This window comes from Trachinotus anak, unplaced genomic scaffold (genome assembly GCF_046630095.1).
Source record: "Trachinotus anak isolate AG129_WGS33_773 ecotype Australia unplaced genomic scaffold, CSIRO_AGI_Tana_v1 ptg000028l, whole genome shotgun sequence".
In the NCBI taxonomy this organism is placed as follows: Eukaryota; Metazoa; Chordata; class Actinopteri; order Carangiformes; family Carangidae; genus Trachinotus; species Trachinotus anak.
In genome coordinates this window covers 1,842,583-1,866,524 of record NW_027273879.1, presented here as the reverse complement: position 1 = coordinate 1,866,524, position 23,942 = coordinate 1,842,583, and the positions used below count along the sequence as shown (strand labels likewise).

Below are 23,942 nucleotides of genomic sequence, written 5' to 3'. Positions count from 1 at the left end.
GTTTCTGAAGCAGGGCTACAATAATCCATTATTCATCAGTCCTGGGACCTGCTTTATCTGTAACATTGGCCCTCCAGTGACCCTCCATCCTCCTCAGCCAAAACACCCGTTGTGCTGTTTTGCTCCACTGCTTCGTTCCTTATTTAAATTTCCAGCTACTGATGTTCTCCAGATGTTTTTGTTTTTCAGAGGGATGAATAAGTCACCGATGTTTTGTGTTTTAATGTTTTAGAGCTTTCTGCAACAGTGTTAGCAATGTCTTATCAGTTGGTAAATTAAAAGATGTTTACACAAAGTTAGGTCTGCCTCCAAAAGCAGATGGTTAAAATGTTGCTTATGAGGAATTAACTTCCATATTCGTAACCATCAATTTATTCCTTACCTGACACTGGTGCTGCATTTTCTTTGTGGGTCTTCCAACTATGTAGATATGGAACGGAGGCAGGCCAATAGACGTGTACACTGAGATGTCCTTGGTAGAGCCGTAGGCTGCAAAGATCCTCATGTGGGCCTGATCAGAGAGGGAGGTCAGCTTTTAGATAATACAAGTATTTCATTATATCACTGCCTCAGACACACACCAGCCTCCATTACCTCGTTGATGAGGGATTTGAGGAAGTTGGCCTTGTGTCGGAGCGGGTCGTGGACCAGCCCGTCGCAGAAGGAGACGATGCCGTGAGGAAAGTTATGCTGAGAGAGCCAGGCCACCACCCGCTGCTTCTGCATGTCAGGACGTCCTGTTACATACACTATCAAATAGCCCAAGTCCTGCCAGTACCTGCAAATGATAATCATGATTAAGAGGACATGCTGAGAGGAACAGGCTCATTGATAGTTATAATAACTTTATTTCTATAGCAACTTTTATGCAGAGATGCAGCCCAAAGTTGTATTCATACTGCAAACAGGATTCAAAATTAAAACCCATTTTAAAAAGATACGTCTTTATTTCTAAATCACTCCAAAAGTTACTCCGTTTGAAGCCATAAAAACTTAAGTACAGCTTTTTGAGAAATTAATTTACTCATCCACACATTGATATCAGTGATACAGAAGTAAGAGCAATCAAAGAACTGTTGAGTTGTCTGGGGAAACAGAGATACACAGTCATGTATCATCTGCATAATAGTGATATTTGACATTACAATAATTGATAATATTGTCTGGAGGAGACATGTATAAAGAAAAAAAGAAGAGGGCCCAGGATGCTTCCTTGAGGAACTCCTAAATTATATCATCAGAAAAGTAAAAAAAAAAAAGGTTAAATCACATGAAATTAGCATCTTGTAGCATCTTTTTATACAGTTTGCCGTATAATTAAGTTATCTAGAGAACTGATATGTATCTACTGTACATATTATAGCAGAATAGACCTGCAGGAAGCTCTGGGTGTGATCCTTACCTCACCACATCCACAGCTCCAGCTCGAACCTTTGGGTCGCTGCCCATGATAGACACACTGGCAGCAAATGACCCGTCAATACTGAATACAACAAACTCTGTTCCCCGTGGTAAAATAGTTAGATAGCTGTCTGCAAATGTGTGGTCACCTCTGGTAGAGAAACGGCAGAGAAAAGGAGAGAAAGGTGGAAAAGTTATTGTGAAAGGAGATGTTCAGGTCAAATATGCACTCAGTGGCCACTTTATTAGCTCCACCTTTTCTACTAGGCCCCCAAAAAAGCCTGGATTCTTTGTGGTGTGGACTTAACAAGGTGCTAGAAAAAAATCTGTTGGCCATATGGTGTCCATAAAGTGTCTGAGGTGATTTAAATGATGAGTGCTTTGTGACAGGGAGGCTTATCCTGCTGGACGTAGCCATCAGAAGAGGAAGGGTTGACCATGGCCATCAAGGGATGCACATGGTCAACGAGTTGCAGCAGAGATTCGTCAGACCAGGTGACATTTTTTCCACTGAGCCATAATCAAAATCAGAGTCAGGTTTATTGCCAGGTAGGTTTTCATCTACATGGATTTAGATTTTTGTTGTGGGGTACAGGGGTCTTGCTCCTATAGGATGGGTAGGGGGTCTTTTACATATCTATGCCCCGGGGCCCATTGTGTCCTAATCCATCAGAATCAATCCATGTATTTATATGGATTCCATGGCCATCAAGATCACATTTCATCCCCATTTCTGATGTTTGGTCTGAACAACAAATGCACTGAGTTGTTACCACAGGACCAGGTGAAAGTGGCAACTGATTTTACATTTTTATGGAAGTATAACAGATATATAAGTAGCATTTTTTTAAATGTGATATATTAGTGACTTAGCATACCTGACCACCATTTTGACAGGATACACACCGATACCCAGCCTTTTGTTCTCAGGGATTACATAAGAGACACGTCCACTGCTGTTGGTGAGCTCTGTGTCAAAGTACACCCACTCTCCAGAGGGCGGCTGGGTCATGATGTGGATGTCAATCTGCAAAAAAAAAACACAAAGATCTTTTCAACATGACACTTTGCTGTTGAATGACCTTAATGACACAGATGGTGACACGATTACATAAGTCATCTTTTTTTGGTCCGCCACAGCTGAATGTTTTATTACCTTCTCTCCAGTGAGGGTAACCATGTCCAGAGGGCCATACATGAAACGTCCCGTCACCATCTGGGCTCCGTCCTCCGTGAACACAGCATCATTAACACGATGGTTCGCTGTCACATTCTGACACACAGAAGAAGGCAAACGGGAAATTCGCTTTTTCAGATTCCTATTTCTATCATTTGGTTTCATTTGTTTTGGTTTTTTTTTTAATGTTCAGCTGCTGAGATCCAGATGAGGGAAGCACTAAGTTGATCAAAATGTTAATATGTTCATCATCAGGTGGTCTTCATTACGGAACATTTAACCTTTCAAATTCAGTGTGATAAATCATAAAGATTTAGTGTGGTGATCATATTTAAGATAAGATAAGAGTAAAAAAAGTTATTGCACACAAAACAAAGAGAGATCTTACTCTAATTTTAACATGAGTCCTCTTGCGGAGCCACTTCTCACGAGGTTTGGACGGAGTGAATTCAGACACCTCTTTACCATCCAGCTCCAAAATGCTGGAGTTCTCGTGTCTCATCACCTAGGGGGAAAATGACTTTTAAATAAACAGCCCAGAAAACTTTTAAGTGTGTCTCTGTTTCATACTCAAATAGTAAATAAGTAGGTTTTAGGTTCAGTCTTCATACTAGGCAAGACCCTGCCTGCCTCAGTTTTCCACAGTTCAGCCAAAGCTACTGCAGAGTAGTTCATTTTAAGTTTCAGTTTTTATTGTAGTGCTACAGTGGCCAATACTTCTCCTGTATATTCTGGTTCATCAAAGTGATAAAAATAAATTTGCATTTCTAAAATAACCGGTTCATGGTGTGGCACAATGACAGCTTTGGCTTAGGTTCTCTGTTAGCTCTAGATACCTGCTGATCTGAAGAACTGAAAACTTATCTAATTATATTTTACAGAAATGGTTAAAATGGGTACAGACTGTGGTAATTCTGCGCAATCTCTTAAATAAAATAAAGAAGTGACTAAAGCTGCATGCAAAGAGTCTACAGCCATGCTAGCTGCTCCGTGAGGCTGTACCCTGAGCTACATGCTCACTTTTTACTGGTGATCAGAAGCAGAAGCTAAATGCAGCAGATAGCCAGAAAACAAAACGTGTTCACTCTTCACTGTTGGTTGTGCAGAAATGAAAACAGTAAACATGGATATGACTGACCAGATTTCTCATGTTACATCCCAAATATTACCAAAATAGTCATTGCCAACCTCCTGGTGACACTAGAGCTAAAGTCAGGATCACCACTGTCCGTCTGGAAGCATGAATATCTGTGCAAAATTTGTGCAAATTCAACCTGCAAATGAGATATTTCACTGGGTAACTGAGAATTAAGGAACCCCTCAAAAATGAGATGCATCTAAAGGGGCAAATCTATACATCAAAAACTGTGACCTGATCGAGTACCTGAAAAGTCAGACAGTCACCAAAGTCATTAGGATTCATTCTCTGGCCACCATGGGTATCAGAACCAAATTTATTGTTGAGACGTTTCACTAAAAACCAAAATGTCAACCTGCTGGTGGGTCAAGAGGAAAAGTCAGTCAGTTCATACTCTGGGAAATATTGCTGTCCACCCAATTTCATGGCAATCCATCCAATAGTTGTTCAGCTATTTCAGTCTGGACCGACCCACAGACAGACATTCCCATCCCAAGAACCGAACCATTAGCATGAATAGAAACCTTTCACAACTTGAAACGCCTGGGTGACTACGGTTGCAAAAGTCAGCACATTTCAAAATTTCAGATCGGAAATTGGTGGCAAGTCTCCACGCACCTGTCTAAGCAGGAAGGAGACGACATCTGTAGACTCCCAGTATGAGGCATGGAAGAGATGAGGAAGAGCCACTGTTGGAAACGCTGTCAGGGCATCAGGACAGTACAGGGCGTAGTCCATCCTCTTACTGCCCCACCACCGAGAAGCAACTGCAGCAGAGAGGTGAGGAGGAAAAGGTGGAAAGAAGAGAGACTGAGTGAGTTTAGGAGTCAGTGCATTCAGTATCGTGATCTATCTCTTTCCACTGCAGGTCTACGTGCTGCTCAAGCAGAGATGAGCAGTTCAGGATGATCATAAACTGGAGGAAGTTATAAGATACAAGGAGGCACTAGACTCCGAACTATGAGTAAAAACGAAGAGAGATGAGCTGTAGAGGTTTGAAACACACTCGCAGAAGAACAACAGCTCAGACTTGTGTGACGGGAGAAGTCACACAAGAAGGTTTATGGGTCTCGATTTTTGGAAACAGGACTACTGAGGAGGTCTACGCCAGAGAAGGAAGGAAAAAGCTCAGGGAATGAGGATGGAGCCAAGCGTCCTTCCCTCATGTCCTCACACTGCAGCTCCCAGGGTACCTTGCTCTATGTTCTTCAGCACCCCGGGTGACGGGGGTGCCGAGCTGATGTCTGTGATGTCAGATGTGACATCGGTGAGGTCAGAGGTCATGTTAGACGCCATTTCAGAGCTAACATCCGAGCTCTGCTCAGACTCCACACCGTTGGGTCTCGGGAACACCTGACGGATTGTCTTGCGCGACCGAGGGGAGGGGCTCCGAGTGGCAAATCTATTGTAGGGCAGAGCCAGGTGGTGCAGCAGACTGGGCCGTTTAGTGGGGCTCACTTTGTGTGCTGGGGGGACGTTTGGGGGGAGGAAATGAGAATGTCAACATATGAATAATCAGCTTGTGGACTAAAACTTGGGTCAGACACAGGAGGTTAGAGGTCAACTTACTCGTGGCGATGTTGGAGGCGGTGTAGGAGTCGGCCAAGCCTGACACCTGGCTGGCTATACTGGCCTCGCTGGCCCTGCGGTTGAAGCGAAGGTGAGGGACCCCTGGTGATGTGGACGATGGATACTGGCCGTCGACAAAAATGTGTGAGTGAAGAGCATCCGCTGCAGAAACACAAGAGAGGAGTTAGAGTCATAGTCTCTGCTGCAAATGAATGAATGTCAGTTAATGAAACAGTGATTTAAACCTGCAATAACTGATATTTTCAGCCACTTGGGGGCAGCAGAAACAAGTTGGAAACACAACACTGACAAATCATTAACCTGATGCAACCTTTTATCCAGATTATCTAAACCACTTTATTGTAGTAAAACTGAAAGTGAGCACACCTGAAATGTTGCTAATTATCCCTCAGTGCACAGGAAAACTGCATTTACACAAAAGTACAGTAGGTCTATTGTCAAATGAGTAACAGGTTGGAATTTTTAATTTTAATTTTAATTTTAATTTTAATTTTAATTTTAATTTTAATTTTAATTTTAATTTTAATTTTTTGAAAACCTGTGTGATCTTCTGGCTGTTTGTGCTTTTTTTAGTGCATCTAAGCAATTAAAGGAATAATCTGACATTTTGGAAACACACTTATTCCATGTCTATCTGAGATTTAGCCTTAAAGGTGCATTAAAAAAGACAAAAGTTGCAACAGGAGGAAGATAAAAGAGATAAAGAGACAACAGGACTGAGAGACTGACAACAAAGCAAAGCTAAGAGAAACACACGCTCTGTGGGGGGCTGCGAGGTCTGCCAGTTGAGGACGGGCACAGGGATGGAGGTCTCGTTGACGATGTTTTCATGGCAGCGTTGGAGCGCTGCACCACCAGACTCTGTCAGAAGCTGAGGGTTACTCTGCACAGTCTCAACTAGGAAACCCGATGGAGGGGGGAAGAAAGAGACAAGGGATATAAAAGCTCATAGACAGTAAAGACTCAACCATGTGTAGTGTATTGTCAGCGAAATGTGTCATGATGTGTGTGTGCATGAGCTCACCTAGGAGAGCCGAGTGTCCATCACCCAGAGGAAAGCGTTGATAGCGGGGGACACTTAAAGGAGGCAGCAGGTGGAACCTCTTGTCCAGGAGAGGCTCGAGGCGCGAGGCCGAGGGGTCGGCTGGATGAAACAGGTTGTAAACCTGCTGACAGGCTGGACGCAGAGCTGACACTGGAGCAGAGAAACAAACACGAGGAGAGTTAAGATGGGCACACACTGTGTTTTTATTAATCTTGTCGGTTGTGTTGACTCACACCACACATTTAACTTGGCCTTTATGCACAACCAGAACCTGTGACTGTAAGCACGAAGCCCCTGGTCAGTTTTGTTCATTAACAAGTCCAATAAAGTTTTTTCAGATAAGATAACCACAATCAAATATAAAATATGTTTGTGGAGCTGCTCTAACTGCAAGACAGGTCAATTTCTGACAACCCAGAAGTCAGCTGATTGCCCAGCAGCTAGATTGTTGAACATTCAGCCAAATATATACCAGCCATTGTACCCCCCTAAAAATTGTACATCAAACAACAACCAAAAGTAGTTGAGGGCGACCAGTTCAGAGTTAAAATCAGGCTTAATCTGCAGTGTCTGTAGCAGGCACTGCTCAGTTTGCCCCAAAATAAATCTCAATCAAAACAATACAAATCAGAAAAATCAAAAAGAAATAGACGCCTGAGAAAACAAAAAGAAAAAGAAATATCCAACATTCTGTGAACAACAAACGATGTTTAATTGGAAATTGGTCCAGATGTTAACCCAACAGCTGCAGGTCAGTAATCCCCCAAAGGACCCAAGATACAGTCGGATTTGTGCCCGTGTGATCTCTGTCTTCAATCACGTATTTATCAAGTCTTTCTCATGGAGGCTTTTTTCTTTTAAATGCTGCAGCCAAATCTTTTTCAGCCTTTGAGACCAGAAACACGACCTTTAACCTCTGACACCTGCTTTCCAGCTGCTGGAGACTTTTATCCCACAGAGGAAGAAACATCAGAGACTGCAAATAACCGCTTCATGCTCATCTGGAAAAAAGGACCTTTAGAAGTTTTTTATGAAATGCATGAGGAGCATCGTGATAAACTAAAAGGAAGGTGCACAAGAAGGGGAGAACATCTTGCTCACCGTCCAACGAGGGCACCACAGTCTTCCTCAGTGCGAGCACCAACCCCAGAGGAGAGCCAAAGAGGAAGAAGTCAGTCACCTCAAAGTCAAACTTTCCCAAGGAGCCGCCTTCCAACATGGTGCTGTTGCTGGAGCGGCGTGATCCGGGCTCCCCGTGGAGCACGCTGGAGTGGAGGCTGCACAGAGAGAAAAAAAAAATCACACACTGTGCAATTGATGTTTTCAATATGGACACAAACAAGACAATGATTTGTGTCATTGGTTAAAATAGATTGTGTTTGTTCTGATGAAGAGCTGATCATATTTTAGCAAATGTAAGAGTACACAATATAAATGGTTGCCCCTGTAACCGTGGTAACTGTACACAACAAAGGCAACAGTGACCTAAAAATACTGAGGAGACATAAAAAGATGAGAAGTTCATTGATGACAGCGAGACTGAAATGTCTAATGTCAAATTAACAAACTACAAATGACTAACGTACATTTTGATTAACGTTGAGTCTGTGACGTTTGCGTCCACATCTGTGTCTCACCTGGACAGGAAGGCCTGGTGGTGTTTGATGGTGTCCAGCTCGTACGTGGACGAGTCGCTGCGCTTGCGCGGAAGCTGTTTCTTGGGGTCATCGGGCCCCGAGCAGCGAGGGATGTCGATGTTGCTGCGGCTGAGGTGGCGGCTTCCCTCGAGGGATGGCGAGGAAGGAGAGACGCTGTTTATGATGATGCCTGGAGAGAGGAGGTCCGTGTCCTGAGAGACAGAATGAAAAGAGCATGTAGTTAAAGGGTATTTTGAGTTTTTATCACAATCGCTTCACTTCAATTTTAATTCGTCCAATACTTCCCATCCATTCCCATTCATTCCCATTTATTCCCATCAGCCTCAGCTGTACTTTGCATTTCATGCTAATTAGTAATTAATAACAGCATCTGTTTCAATCTGCTCTCTGTGGGGGGCTCTGCAGGTTTCTGTCAACCAAAACAACCCTGTCTTTTTCTTATGCAAGGACTCTGATTTCTTTCTTTTAATTCCTAATCCTTGGGATACATGCAGCTTTTCACTGTCTAGAAATATTGTTTACTATAATTATTATTATTATTATTATTATTATTATTGCACTGCTGTTGTAAACAAATGGTCACATGGCCATTAAAATGAAGTTAAGTGGAGAAGATGCTAACACATTAAACCAACATGATGAATGTGATAAACATGACACCTGTTAAACATCAGCCTGTTGGTGAGCGCATTGTTGTGTCTGAGTTCAGCCTCGGAGAGCTGCTCAGATGGCGTGCTGTGTGAGCGCTGCGTTTGATACCTGCACACTGATGGCACTGCCCCGTCTGCTGCTGTTTTGACTTTCTGACACCGTCACAGAGCTGCTGCACAGAGCATCAAATCCCAGGATTCCCCCGACACAGTCGCCAATAACACACACCTGCATCAGAAAGCACCAAAACATGAATCCACATAAATCAACACATCTGCAAATGAAGCACCAACTTCACCAAGGCTGAAACAGTGAGGCTTTCACCCCACCCTCAGGTATCACACTGACCTGGCCATTAAAAGAGGCTCCTTCTAAAGACTTGATGAAGTCACTGTACACCTGATTGGCTCGGAGGATGACGGTTGCTACAGCGTCTTGATACTGTGGTGCAGAGGTAGCCAAGAGAGGCAGAGCGGCCAGCGGGATGTGGTCCTGACTGCTGGACAGGCAGCTCTCGTCGTAGCTGTAGGGGCTCAGACTGCGGAGCAGAGAGGACGCAGTTATCGTCTGTCTGTCAACATGTACGTGTGTTTAATGTCTGCACAGCGGGTCCTGCATGAATTACAGGCTGAATACTCAAGGCCACGGCTCACTTGGAGACGAGGGAGAATGCGTCAACACACACAGCAGGACAGGGGACCATCCGGATGGCGATGCGGCCCAGCGCTGCAGGGTAATGGACCCTCATCACGGTCTCAAAGGCCCCACTCAGTGTGTTTACATCTCCCTGTTTGTTGTTCTGTTCACCTGCAGACAAACAAGGACAGAACCTGATCGTTGTTTGCAGGACGCTAGATCAGTGGTTCCAAATCTTTTCTACTTGTGACCCTTAAAGAGAGAGAAATAAAAATCTTTGTAACAGTTTCATTTGTCAACAAACTTCATGGTTTATCTGATGAATTTAAGAGGTAAAACTAACTGGTATTTCATAGGAAAAGTTATATTTAGAAAAAATAGAGCAAAATGTGAGCAGAATTCTGTTATTTATCTTGCAAACCCTCAGATTTGCACCTGAATATTTTTTAGACACTTACTCTTCTTAACAGTTATCTGATCTGATCAATTTTGATAATCGAGTTTTCATTTATCAAAGGAAACGACCAAATATTTGCTGGTTCAAGTCTCTCAAATATCAGGATTAGCTGCTCCTCTCTCTGTTATGTCTTTTTGGGTTTCTGTGTTACTTGTGTTCGGCATTTTTCCACTATCATTTATTAACTCCACAATGGAAAATTAAGAAAACAATGGTTAGTTGCAGCCCTGGTCCTGATAAACAACTTTGGATCCACTGCTTCAGCTGGAAGGATGTGATCCTATAGGTAAGATCAATAGGTTTGGGATTTTAAGCACTTAGAGATTTTGAGCTGTGCATTGATTTCAGAGTGTGTGAAGTGTAACTTCTCTAACAGTGTGACGGGATTAGGTTGTTGCTGTACCGGAGCCAGTGTCCAGAATGTTCCCTCCATGCAGAACCAGAATGAGGACGTGAATCTTGGACGGCTGGAGACACTGCTGAGACGAACAATCCTGCAGGTGAGACGACAGGAGACACGGAGACGGGACGAAGGAGGGGAACAAGGAAAGAAGGTTAGAGGATTAAGGAGCGAGTGAGTACATGAGGAAGAGGAGAGAAGAGCACAGAGGGAGACAGGTGAGGAACATGCAGGGAAAATACTAGAACTAAATCTGTTAGACAATTAACAGAAAATCGGTCAACAACAATTTTAATAATCGATTAATCATTGAAGTCATTCATAGTCATTAACAGCTTCTCAAATGTGATAATTTAGTTTTTCTCATCATTATTTTTCACTATTTTCTGACACTTTAATCAGATGAAGCGATAATGAAAACAATAACTGCTTAAAGACTAATAAAATACAATAAAAACTATAGAAAAACAATGTCAATGACTTGAGACTGAAAGTTAATTTCTGATCATGGTAGCAGTAGAAAGCTACAGAAAAGCTATTAAATGGACTAAGATCTTCTGCTGTTTCCAAGGTCAAGAGTGAACTTTTAGTCACAGTGTTTACAAGAAGTACCAGAATTTCCTCAAGTGCTCAGAAAAAAATTGACATTTAAACATCTGAGTAAACTCCACGCTGAGGAAGGTCGGGCGATGTGATCGAAAGCTCCAGAACAGCTACTGAATGTTGGGATCATTTAGCCTTTAATGTTTGTTTCTAACCTCAGTGAAGGGTTACGAGGTGTGGTCAGGAACTTCGTCGGCGCATTGCTTTCTTGAGGCAGCGGAAAGTGTTTGACCAACAAAAACCTGAATTCTGAAATCAATGTTCACTGTTATTTGAAGGGATGTTCAGGGATGCAGTACGTTACACCCAAAAACGTCCCCATGAATAATTAAGAGATTAAGTGCAACTCTTCTGAACCATGCACCTGGAGCAGCAACTGGTTTTCCCGCCTTAAAATAGCAAAAACAACATGGACACACCCTGAATGCAACTGTGCCACACGTTTCAGACCATCTGCTCTGGATCATTAAAACAGAGCCTCAGGAGTTATGTTGGACTGCTTCTTAGTCACGACCACTTCACAGATACTGGGTTCTATATCAAATTCTATCTATTCTAATGTTCTCTCACATGTTCTATAATGTGTTCTTTTTTTCTAGTTTTTTTTTTTTAGGGCAGTTTTGGTTTTATTGGGACAGTGAGAGAGAGACAGGAGGGTTAAGGGAGAGAGGATGACCTGCAGCAAAGGGCCTGAGTCGGATTCGAACCCACGCCACTGCAGTAAGGACTGAGCCTAAACGGTACGGGCTCTACCAGGCGAGTCCCCGTTCTATGATGTGCTCTAGGTTCTACTCACAACATTTCTAATCTCACTGTGCACTACAACACGCTCTCCTGGCTACGAGGCTGAGACTCACATTTGGTTTTCTGGAAACCCTGACGGACTGACGTTTGTGCCTTTCGGAGACACACCCCTGCACACAAAGAGCAAGAACACACACACACACACACAAACAGCATTTATACACACACACACACACACACACACACACGGGGAGTGTAAACTGAGAAAAGCTTAATCGTCTGAGTCAGCTGACGACTGCAGTAGAGAGTGGATCCTCATTTCACTACACTAGCAGGATGAGTGAAAGCTCATTTAGGAGGAGGGGTATTATCTACAGGCTTTTTAATTAAGAGCGTCAGTGAATGAAATGAGAACATAGAGAAGAAAGTGCACCTCCATCTGCGTCTCCTCATTACTCATCACGGCGTACTCGCCGCCCGACTCCTGGTACAGAGTTTCTGTGAAAACATGATTCATTCACTCGGTCATTATGGATTATTATTACTCCAGTTTTTCATTGATCAGAGCACAGGATCAGGTGGAGGCACGTTCTGCTCACCTTGTGCTTCATCTGCCTCTATTGTTTCTATCTTGTCCATCAGCTCGTTGGAGCTCCACTTGGTGATCTCCTTGGCAAACATCTCCTCGTTGTCGGAAAAGTCCTCTGCGTGATAAACAGAAACCTCAATGTAACAATCAGTTTCTCCCTGAATCAAAAATGACTCCTGATTATGAACCGTTTGTTTTTAAGGTGGACTGGACCTTTGTGAAACCTCAAACCTCCTCCAGGTCTCTGAAATTCCTAAGTCCTGATTCTAAGGCCATTTTCATTCCTTGGAAATCCAGTTTGAGTTTGTGCATTTGAAGGTTTATCAGATCAAAATCCTTCACAGCAGTTTATAATATTTATAACAGTTCGAAAAATCAATTATTCAACCTTTTGCTGCAACAATTTGTAGAAAAACATCGTCCTTGTTACAGAGCGATCGACCGCCATGAAGACGCTTTTCATGCAGCAAATTTTTTACTGTGCATTAAAAATTACACTGAACTTTTTAGCAGCTGTTTTAAAGAGCAGGGCCGTTTATTTATGTATTTATTCTAATTCTTTATTTAGAGGATAAATGAGAACATTTCACCAGTTACAGAAAAATAACCTTGCAGTTACAAAGTATTATAAGTCTGCAGTAAATGAACAGCGTGGCCAAGGACCCTTCGCTTCTCAACATCCTTTTTCTTTTCTTACTTTTGTTATAGACTATATGCATCCAATAGAATATCCCATAACTAATTAATAATCTGAAAACAGATGTTTATTAACCAAGAGACAATCCAATAAGTTCCCTAAATTTCAAGACAGAAAAAAACTCCTCTATAAATCTGACGTCTAATATGTTCACTGTTAAACATTTCAATTCAAAGAAATGCCTTTGAACTAGGAGGAGAAATGAGAATAAAGTGGATTAAAGAGGGAAACTTGAGGTTCTCCACAGCTAATATTCATCAGCCCAGAGGCGCAGAGCCAAACTGAGACATATGACACATTAAACTAATCAGTAAAGACAATGTTTACATGCTGTGAAGCCAAAACGAAGCAGGTTGTACTACTGAAATATCTGTGACATTATACAAACTGTGCTTGTTTAAAATACACTGTAAAGCTTCTGAGCTGTTATAGTGTGTTTTAAGTTTATTGTGCATCAGGTAGAAACAGATGATTTTACCATGAGCGTCAAAGAACTCATCATCTGTACTGTCCTCCGAGTCCCGGGCGATGCTCTGCATCCTCCACTCAGAGATGCTCTGGTGAGATGGACTACCTGCACACAACCAAACACAGGGGGGGTCACCTGCAGGTCAGAGGGTCCTTTAATCATGACATTAAATTAAAGTTAATTCATAGATCCAAGATAAAAGACAATAAACATGTAATATTACAACTATACAGCAGAATACAGAAGTCTGAAGTCCAGGAGGTGGAGGGAGAGTTTGTTTGTATTAGTTTAATTAGTGGTGATATGACACCTCACATTGAGAGCAAACAGCTTCCTGCTCGGCAGCGGTGTTGTGGAAACATGAACGTTAATTGTTCCCACATCTTCTGGTGGTGTGAAAAGATTTACACATTTTCAGGAGATTACAGTTGGATGTAAAAATTTGGGCAAATTAAATCCTGCAAAGTTCAACCTGAAGAGAGAGCGTGTTGTTTTCTGGACGGGTAACAGTGGAGATGGTGAAAACTCCTGGAACAGAGGTTGATTGTTCAGGAGAAAATTCCAAAGGATGAATATCTCTAAAAATATTTCTCATTGCTTCCATCAGACAGAAATGGCTCCAACAAAGAACAACTGGAGATTTAATTGTCAATATAATAAAGTGTACATATGAAAAATAAACCGTATGTATGAGCCTGTAACGTGATTATGTAATTGAAAGATCCTGTTCCTGCTTAATTACTGAGTTGCTCATATTTTTCTTGAAAATATCAACACAAATAGTGCGACAATTCTTGACACATTATATTATTAATCTTAGCATCAGGTGATAAGTTTTAAAAAAGAAAAAAACTGAGATAAAAACCGTGAAGTCCTCCTCACCCCCTCTCTTGGATGACCTGTTGGAGGATCTGGAGGATGTTGACCACTGCTTGGTGAGCTCCCCTCGTGTCTCCAGTGAATCTCCCAGCTTCCCTCCCCCTCCTCCTCCTCCTCCTTCTGCCTCTGCATTCGATCCCACGGTCTCAGCCCCCTGCTCCTGGTCCTGGCTGACGGAGGAGCCGTTGGTCTCCGTTCCCCCCTCCTCATTGAGGCTGTACTGGGCCATCTTCTTAGCCAAAGCCAGCTGGGTCTCCAGCTCCAGCTGCCTGATGTCCTCGATGGTCAGGCCGTACCACTCGTCCTGCCAGCACCACGCCTGCCGGTGGGCTCGGACCATCACTTTACGCAGACCTGAAGGGAAGGAGAGCGGCATGTAAATTCATTTCAGTGAGGAAAAAAATTAATGACATCCATAAAAACAAAATGAAACAACCTTAAACAATATATCGAGCTCATGAAACAGGATTTTGGGAAGTCACTGCAATTTTTCTGGAGCTGTTTCACCACCAGTATATTTTCATTTTTTCCAGCTGTGAGAATCAGGTTTCATTGAGTGACTTTCCCACCTTACATTCACACCAGATAACCAACCTGTCTCTATGTGACTTCATACTGAGCCACACTGTATATATCTGAGCCAGTCTCTGTCGTGTCACAGGAGATTTCATTTTAATCAACGTCTTCCTTCCTTTGATGAACAAAACAAGCACCAGCTGGTTATAAAACCCCTAAAACCCTTCAAGCAGATCATGAATAAAACATCCAACCTGGCAATAAAAGCCCAAATTAGCAAATACAGAAAGCTATTATAATAATATCCAGTGAAAAGAGCCACTAACACATTATGAAATTAAGCACCAAAGTGCAAATGGCTGAATAGATTATTAACAAAGGTGCTGCCTTACACAACCCGAAGACCCTTTCAGCACAATTTAGAATAAATTGTCTACGTCAGAGCTGATGTGTGATAATATTCATGAATCAGGCCTGATGCAGATGAGGTGCAGTGAATATGTGAAGAAGTAAAAGCCCAAAACATTAGCATTAAAACAAAGTTTGATGAAAACATGCAGGGTTAAGTGGCAGCGGGGGTAAAAAAAAAAAGATGTGGTGATTAGGCCACAGTGTGAAAGACGCCATGAGGACAGAGGCAGCTGCTGCTTCATTAGCCTGGAAGTAAACGCTGCGAGGGAGCGAGCTGAGGCCTGCGAGGGTGAATAAACAGTCTAAGATCACAGCCGAGAAGCAGAAAGAGCCCAGAACTGGCAGGAAATTAATCCAGTCCGCTCCGTTATCTCAGGGAACCAGACACTTCTCTCTGCTCCTGCCTCTCACACACGTTCTGCTCTTCCTCAGCCGCGTGTCTTCTGTGTTTTATTTATTTGCTTTACCTGCGGTGGAACCTCTCCTCACACTCACCTTCCTCTTGTCTGTGTCTACACACACACACAGAGACACACACACAGAGACACACACACAGACCTACCCACGTCATGTATGAAGCGCTCGATCTTGGACTGCATGCCCCAGTATCTGAACTCCACTTTGCAGAGCTTGTAGGCGCACATGACGGGGTTCTGACCGGGATTCTGGTTGATCTCCTCGATCCAGTCCTCCGACAGCGGGCCCCGTTTGGTCTTGACAGACTGGTACAGCTTCGGGTCTTCCTCCGCCAGGTACTCGTGAGGAGCGATGTAGTCCTTCACGATGTCTATGGGGTCTGCAGGGGCGCAGGGTCACACAAAGTAACACAAATGCAAAAAGAAAGTGGAGCAGGTCTGAGCAGGACAGATGTCACCACGTCCTCGCTGAACACCTGCCTCCAGAGGTGTGTGTGTGCATGTGTGTGTCTGTGTGTGTGTGTGTGTGTGTGTTTGTGTGTGTGTCTGTGTGTGTGTGTGTGTGTGTTTTATGTAATCACTCCCTGCAGGGAACGTTTCTGGTGCAGGCTGCATATTTCCCCTGCACCCTGGTGAATTTTAGTATTCAGAGGCTCAACACAAGCTCTCACACTCCACAGTCTGTATCTCTACGTCTGTGTTTTCACTGCAAATATCACTGTGGCGTTTGGTGTCTGATCCTGCTCATGAAGACGGGACGACCGGCCCGTGGATCCATAACACACAGTTTAAGGTTTGAAAGTAGTGGGAGTGGGAGTGGGAGTGGGTGTTTTTGTGTTTCTGCTTACCCACAGTCCTCTGCCTCTTCTCAGCAGACGACATATTGAAGACATCCCCTTGATTTCCAGTGTCTGGTTTATAATATGTCTCGATGTCGATGGAGAACTTCTCCACAAAGGGACAGGTGTACCTGAGAAACACAACACAAGCTGTTATTTAGAAGATGAAATCCACTGTAGTATCATCTTTAAATGATATTAAACTACTGGCAGCTTCTAAAGGGACAGCGGAGGATTAAAGGTCCTGCACACACACACAAGTGTTATGTGTTACGTAGCTGAAAAACTGTGGCCCAGAAAACTGCATTTTTTATCTGTTGTGTTTAAGATAAAAAATATTTATATATATCAACTTTGGGCACTTGTGGACTCCATAATTTAACACCCTAAAGAGGCACAAGATCTTTTACTTTTTGTGGAAATATTTCTGCATTTTGACTCAAGAATTTTCATTTGTATCTGAGTATTTTTACAGTGTAGTATTGCCAGGGGTGAAAAATAACAAAATACATTTACATGAGTACTGTACATCATTTTTCTAGTATCTGTACTTTATTTGAGTATTATTTTTACTGGAAACTTATGACTTTTACTCCACTACACTTAAAGACAGATATTGTACTTTTGACTCCACTACATTTCTAGTACTCATAACTGAAGCAGAGCTTTTAGTCTGTGGAAGGAATTTTCTTTTATTTTGAAAAATGTGACTTAAGTATATGTTGGAAATTTTACAAATTAAGAAAGATTCATTTTCTTTTAAATGTCTGCTGTGTTAACCACGACCAAACCTCATCAATGCATTAAAAAAAAAAAACTTGAGAAAACATGTAGAAGTTTATTTAATTTTTTGCTGATTCAGTTCAGTTTTATTAACTTAAATTAATTATTTATTTCTATTGTCTTTGTATTATATTCTACAAGGTTTTTATTCTACAGGTTCTACAGTCAGTCAGCGCTTGTTTCAGAGTCTGGTTCTGTAAATTCTCTGTGGAACAATACAACTATGTATTGACATAAAAATATACTTGTGAATACTTAAGTAAGCAAGTACTCCAGTACTTAAAGTAAAAAATAACAGTAACAAAGTAAATATTTGTGATAATATTTGAACAGGATAGCCTTTAAATGATATATAACAGTTTATAAAGGTACAACATGTTCCCAGTTGCTTTGAGTTTCCCTTGCTCCCCTCCCCTCCGCTGCGGGAGCTACAAAGCCTCTGTGAAGTCCTGCAGATCCGATCTCAGAGCTTCAGCATCTACTGTACTGCCCTCGATGCCAAGTGCATAAAATGTCACTGGTGTGAGAAACTAGCTGGAGTCAGTTTAGAGGTATTTAGTCGACGAGAAGATCCTGTGAAATCTGGTCCACAGTTGGCAGACACAGTGTGTCGCAGCCAATGAAAACGTGATTACTCAGCAGAATAAAGAAACGGCCTCTTCAGCAAAATCAAGATAATGTTATTTCATTCATCAAGTTTATGAATCTTGGAGCCATATAATGAAAACCTTTAACGAGGTTTTATTACTAAAAGGTCAGTGTTAGTCGAGGCCAGCTGCCTGATGTTTGCTCAAGTGTTCACATGGAGAAAACGTCCCAGGAGGCACAGGGAGGATTTTACTGTCTCCTGTCGGAAAGTCTGAAAAATCATCTGTGTACAGAATCATTTTCCTCTTAAATATGTGCAGTGTGAGGCTCAGACCAGGGCCCCGGTGTGTCAGACTTCTGACACTGTAAAAAAGTTTTTCCTCAGTGTCAGCAATAAGATTCCTCCTACTTACAGCTCTCATCTGATCACATGACCGATCACGTGTCTGCTCAGAGACGAGCTCTGTGCAGCCGTTAGGTCTTTAAACAAAGTTTCATCAAAAGTTTATTTTATTTGTGGGAAATCTTTAAATCTCAGAGAATAATTCACTTGGGAATTTAACAACAATCTAATATATATTTATAATGTATGAATATATTAAAAGGGATGAAATAAAAGGAAACTAAATTCTGTTTGTATTAACCCCTCAATGCCTAAATAAACAGAAATAGAAAGAAAAAGTGGTGGAGTGAAAGTGAAGGATGTTCACTGTTATTTTTCACTTAAGTCCAGGAGCAGTTTGATAAATACAGGCCCATTTTTTGTGTGGTTGTCTCACCGGGTTCGTGTGTAGGGGTAGGCGTTCCAGGACTCCTCCTCCACTCGAAGGGCAGCTTGAGGCAGAATGGCACAGAACCAGGACGGGATGTGTTTCCCGATGTGATAGACCTTGTGTGTGTACTGACCCGAGCCCCCGGGGCCGTCCTCGTAAGGCTTGTTCTCCAGGATCTCCACGCCGCTGCCCTCGCCACAGCTCTCCTCTCTGCTCTTTTTCTACAAGGCACCAGAAACATGACAGGACAGAGGGAGGAGGAGGATTTAGAACCTCTCAAGTATAGTACAAGTACCATGAATTTGTACTTAAAAGTTTCACACAGTCTAAAGGTAGATGTCCATGTGTTTGTGATCATAAAGCAGGTCTAGGTTCTATATTAATACTGTGAAAGTATCAAAGCCTCAGTCCACAGAGAAATGCACACAGCCTGAATTCAGAAACAAAGCCTTAAAACCAGCTGTCAGGACTTCTGGAACTTTATGATGTCACAACAAAGCAGTCACTGCTCTCAGCCATGCTCCAAGCCCCGCCCACCTGGACCCACCATCCAACCTTGCAGGATTTGGTTTCTCTGAGTGTTTACCTCAAATCTGCCAAATTTTTTTTCAATCACTCAGAAAACAGCCAATCAGAAGAGACACCTCAGATCCTCTCTTCTGATTGGCTGACTGACCTGTTGTTACTAGAGCTCCAGAGAGAAGCCTGAGAGAGGAGAAGTAAAACTACACTGAGATGGTTTTTGGTTCTTAAAACCACAAATATATCTTCTGCTGGAGATCAACACTTCAGATAAAACACTGGAGAAGTTTAAACATGGAGCTTTCAGTCACTACAGGTGAAGTAAAAGTACTTAGTTATTGTCAACAGAGATGAATGTATCAACATTTTTATCATCTCTCACATCATATTTCATTATGTTTTAGTGACTAAAACAAACTTAAACTGTCAAAGTGAGGCGGACTTGTATTTTATTAAATACATGGTTGAGAGGTGTGTGCACCCAGCCTCATCCAGACTCTGGTCCCCTGACACACATCCTCCCATCCTCCTTCATTTCCTACAGCTACCTCCAATTAAAGCCTTGGTTCCATTGCACAACACTCCTGTCTCTCATTCAGAACCCTGTGAGCGCCGCCTCCATCACAGAGCTGGAGCGACGACGCAGCAAAGTGGAAAAAGAGATCGCCACAAAAATCTTCCAGATGGGCTGAGGTGAGGGAGCGGAGCCAGACTCACTGCACAGAGGAGGTGAATCAGTGGTTTTCCTTTCTGCCCAGTGTGTAACATCCTGTCATAAAAGGCAGCAGATGGTTCAACCCCTCAGATCCTGTAAGACTGAGCCGTGTATTAAGCCTATTGCTCCACAGAGGGAGTTTGGGATTACAGCATCAGTTTATAAACACACTACATCTCCTTAAGAGGCTCTGCATTTAGACCGTAGCCGTCTGTAGCACTCAGCTGCACAGAGAGCTTATATGGCTGGTAACTGATCCACAGGAGCCCAGATACATTAGGGATGTAAGGAGATCAGTAAAAGCAGAAGAATAAATTATCGTTTGATAAAATAGTAAAAATGTAAAAGCCTTGCACAGAGAACGAATAAAAACAAACAAATAAAAAATGTTCTCATGATGCTACCAGACGCTCCCATTTTTGTGCAAAAGCCTGAAAATAATGCATCCAAAATAAAAAGGTTACGGTTCTTCAGCCCTCTCATTTACAGTCATAACCCCGGTCTCCTTTGAGAGGACACAGAATGAGTAAAAGAGACACTGAGCCAAAGTCAAGAGGCACAAACCGGAGCCTTTTTGTCTCAAGAAAGGAAAAACTGAGGCCTGTAGTTTTACCGTCTTTGTGGCAAACACTTTGGAGGCACAGCCTCAAAGTCTGAACAAATTCAGACTTAAAGCTTTCAATCAATGTTTAATTTGTCAAGGTTGTGTGAAGAGTAAAGTAAAGAAGCGACCAAGAAGATCTGATAGTCAAACTATTCCACAGTTTAGAGCCAGTGATGGCAAATACCCAGTGATTGATCAGCAGAAGAGAAGGCCGGTACAGGGGAGATATGGTCTGTCCTCTCACTGCTGCATTTTGAAGCAGCTGCAGGTGAAATGAGGCTGACTGACTGATTCTTACAGAGATAACACTGATAACACTTTCATGCATGGGAGGTAACATTCAATATCAGGGGCCCAGGAGCGTTGACTGTGGTTGTGGAGTAGTAGAGAGGCCAAAGATTAGGACCTCAGTTTTATTCTTGTTAACTCTCTCTGTTTCAACATGATCATTCATCAGCTTTCAGACATCTAATAATGACGACTGAGATCAGTCTGAGGACGAGAATAACTTTTCCAACGTGTCACCCTCAGACTTTTTGGAGAATCCAGGGTAAAAGTGAAAGCTTTCAGACTGACAGGTAATTATCAGGAGCAGCCTCGATACAAACACAGATGCTGATGATGGAGCTGATGATGGAGCAGGTACTTTCACTGGTTAAAGTCTGTTTTATGTTACAAATATAAATGGGGGCTAAATATAAATCACCCAATGCCCTGCAATTTCAATAAATGAATAAAATCTTTTTTTGATCTTGTTGCTGAGTCCGTGCGAACACTGTCGCACTGTAGATACCGTATCCTGGCTTCAAACCAATGATTGAAAAGCTGTTTTATTCCCTCCATTGTAATGTGCTGCGGGTCAAGGAACGGCACCGTGTGAATACAAATCATCGCGATCATTATTAACAGCAAGAGTGGGGTGCCCGGGGTCAAGAACGAGCGCTCAGATTGAACACGGAGCTCTCTCTCCTGAAGACTTTAGGGAGGTAATATCAGTAATGAAGGTCAGAGGAGGCAAACAGCTGGAAAATTGCTGTAATCTAGCAGGTAATGTAATTTAGGTGAGGAGCTGAGGGCCTTAAATTACCCTCCGCATGTCTGCATCTCCTCTGCTGCAGAGCACGGGAGGGAGACGGCGTGGAGGATCGGTATTAATAACACACATCTTGGAGCCCAGGGCAGAGAGCTGAGGTGTCGACTACACAGGAACTTTGAGGAGGTTTATGAAAACAACAGTGGTGACGTGAAGCGATGTTCAGTCAAACAACACACAAAGTGAAGACCTGAAGTTAAGTTTTCTACTGGAGTAGGACACTTAAGGTTTAGTTTCTCCTTAGCTGAGGGATATACTTCTCTACAAACCGTTTCCTTAAGGAAAAAGTTAGATAATTTACAGCACTGAAAGAGATTTTACAGCAGTAAAATTCTGTTTCCATTAGCTTGTGATAGCCTTCCTGTTATCACTTCTGGGAAGCAACATTAAACATTTAAGGTGTGTGCTGCTCCCTCATCTTCCTCTTGTTTTGACAGGAACTTCGCTAAAGTCTTTTGTGCAACAAACTTTAAGTGATTCCTTAAGTATGAGAGAAAACCTGAAATACTTAAGTGAACATTTTAAGGAAACCAGTCAGTGTATCAACCTCATTGTAATATAACCTTCACTTCCCTCTGTGCTGCCTTCAGCGCTTTACTCAAAAACATCTGTCTTGTGCAACACACGTGGAAACCAAGGATGCTGCGTCTGCTGGTGAAGGATGTGTGTGTGCTCTGGTGTTTGGCTTTCATCCAAATCAGACAACACACACACACACACACACACACGAAGCATGAAAGGAGATAAGAAGACTAGGAGGCTACAGCCATTCGAGCAGCTCTGCGAATCTGTTCTTTGGTGCATTGTTGCAACGCTTCATCTATGTTTTCTGGCTCATTGTAGCAATATAAATAGAGGCATATATATATAAAAAATAACCATTAAAAGTGGTTATATATTACTGTAGCATCACGTTAACGAGAGCTAGTCTACGAAGCCAGGGGTCGTGGGAGGTAATTTCTTTGGACTGTGTCCGACTGGGCTCCTTCTTGTCAAAGGAGCCAGTTCAGGTGGTTCAGGAATCTGGCCAGGATGCCTCCAGAAGAGGTCTTTCAGACACGTCCAACTAGTAGGAGGCCACAGGGTAGACCCAGAACATGCCGGAGAGATTATACATCTCATCTGGGCTGGGAAAGCTTCGAGATCTCTCAGGAGGAGGTGGAAATTGCTGCTGGAGAGAGGGAGGTCTGGTCTACTGCTGCCACTCAACCCAACCTCGGATAGGCAGAAGGAAACAGATGGATCATGTTAACTTTGCACCTCGTGATGGAGCTGCAGGAGAAGACGAGGAACCACCAGGGTCAGTCCATCCAGTTGAAGTTTTTGTGGTAAAGTACCTTTTTCTAAAAGACCTGTAAGTTTCGTGGCTGTGTCTTGCACAACTGTGACACTGGTGACCAAACCTGTCCACAGACGTTTAAACACCTGCAAAGTACGAACTAGTTCTGTGGTAGTTCCTGCTACAGCAGGTATCTCCAGGACCACACACACACACACGCACACACACTGAAAACAATACCAGCCCTGCTGTTGCAGCTGGTAATTACTGGTAAAATAAAAGACCTGCAGACTAAGGAGTTATCAAAGTCTTAAAGTCCTTGAATGTGAACCAAGCTGAGCAGCCGACTATATACAGAGGGAAGGATGAGTCAGGACTGGGCTGTGTGGAGAGGCGCTCATCCAGGTTCATACAAAGACAAAAAAGAAATCTGAATATAAAAAAGAAATGTTTTGAAGAGCCTAAGACAATTTGGAGAAAGAGAGAGAGAGAGAGAGAGAGAGAGAGGGGAGGGTTTCAGAGGCTGACAGGAAGAAAGAAAGATGAGGAGAAGAAGTGAAAGAAAACAGAGCCCGTGTCCAATCTGAGAAGAGCTCCTGGGCTGAGCAGACGCTCTCAGGACCACGTCTGTGGAATTATAATGGGTCTGGCTTTGCCGAGGGTCTCGTTTCTGCCGGGCTGAGCCGTCCCTGAATAATTTATGTGACACCACAAGGTTAGCATAAACCAGTGGCGCACAACTCCCCTCCTCAGGACCACGTCTCGTTCCTACCGGAGCCACAGCAGAACCTCATGCATCAAACGTTATCAGCAGCTGCTCGGAGCTTTCGTACCCCCCCTCCCATTAGTTTGAAACTGCCGACAGACAACACTCATGTTTCAAACTGTCAGGTCAATGCTTCCATTAAATAAATCGTTAAAAAGCAGAATGTGATAAAACAGGAAATGTTTCACTTAATTTCACTTTTTGGTGCAGACATTCACGGTCTGAGACGAGAACCAGACAAGTCCCTGGTTCGACTCTCAGCCGACTTTGCTGCGTGTCATTCCCCTACTCTCTGCCCATTTCCTGTCTCTCTGCGCTGTCCTCTGAATAAAAGCTTATAAATACCTAAAGAAAGCTTAAAAAAGGCATTCATGGTCCTAATGACTCTGATGATCCTCTGACTTTCCCTCTCGAACCACCACCAGACCGACATTTTTGCTTTTGACTGATTTATCCATTAACTATTGGACGGATTGGACGGATTACTGCCCCCCTCAGGATGA

At 42.9% G+C, this 23,942-nt stretch overlaps 1 protein-coding gene across 4 annotated transcripts in view; it reads right to left on the bottom strand.

The window, feature by feature from the left end:
- Positions 1 to 23,942, bottom strand: part of LOC139611019 (membrane-associated phosphatidylinositol transfer protein 2-like) — a 55,561-nt gene that overhangs the window by 8,121 nt on the left and 23,498 nt on the right. For 2 of the 4 annotated variants that reach the window (XM_071465238.1, XM_071465239.1), the window contains 25 exons: positions 18,467 to 18,681; positions 16,326 to 16,447; positions 15,624 to 15,857; positions 14,138 to 14,488; positions 13,265 to 13,360; positions 12,100 to 12,204; positions 11,934 to 11,998; positions 11,614 to 11,670; positions 10,157 to 10,247; positions 9,314 to 9,467; positions 9,009 to 9,198; positions 8,769 to 8,888; positions 7,989 to 8,200; positions 7,453 to 7,628; positions 6,331 to 6,501; positions 6,063 to 6,203; positions 5,286 to 5,447; positions 4,910 to 5,182; positions 4,335 to 4,483; positions 2,967 to 3,083; positions 2,558 to 2,674; positions 2,280 to 2,428; positions 1,403 to 1,552; positions 595 to 778; positions 383 to 511 (listed from right to left, as the gene is read on the bottom strand). In XM_071465238.1, the coding sequence (XP_071321339.1) occupies positions 383 to 511; positions 595 to 778; positions 1,403 to 1,552; positions 2,280 to 2,428; positions 2,558 to 2,674; positions 2,967 to 3,083; positions 4,335 to 4,483; positions 4,910 to 5,182; positions 5,286 to 5,447; positions 6,063 to 6,203; positions 6,331 to 6,501; positions 7,453 to 7,628; positions 7,989 to 8,200; positions 8,769 to 8,888; positions 9,009 to 9,198; positions 9,314 to 9,467; positions 10,157 to 10,247; positions 11,614 to 11,670; positions 11,934 to 11,998; positions 12,100 to 12,204; positions 13,265 to 13,360; positions 14,138 to 14,488; positions 15,624 to 15,857; positions 16,326 to 16,447; positions 18,467 to 18,681 (3,930 nt within the window). The remainder of the gene's footprint in view (positions 1 to 382; positions 512 to 594; positions 779 to 1,402; positions 1,553 to 2,279; positions 2,429 to 2,557; positions 2,675 to 2,966; positions 3,084 to 4,334; positions 4,484 to 4,909; positions 5,183 to 5,285; positions 5,448 to 6,062; positions 6,204 to 6,330; positions 6,502 to 7,452; positions 7,629 to 7,988; positions 8,201 to 8,768; positions 8,889 to 9,008; positions 9,199 to 9,313; positions 9,468 to 10,156; positions 10,248 to 11,613; positions 11,671 to 11,933; positions 11,999 to 12,099; positions 12,205 to 13,264; positions 13,361 to 14,137; positions 14,489 to 15,623; positions 15,858 to 16,325; positions 16,448 to 18,466; positions 18,682 to 23,942) is intronic. The other 2 variants (XM_071465241.1, XM_071465240.1) reach the window with 2 other exon arrangements.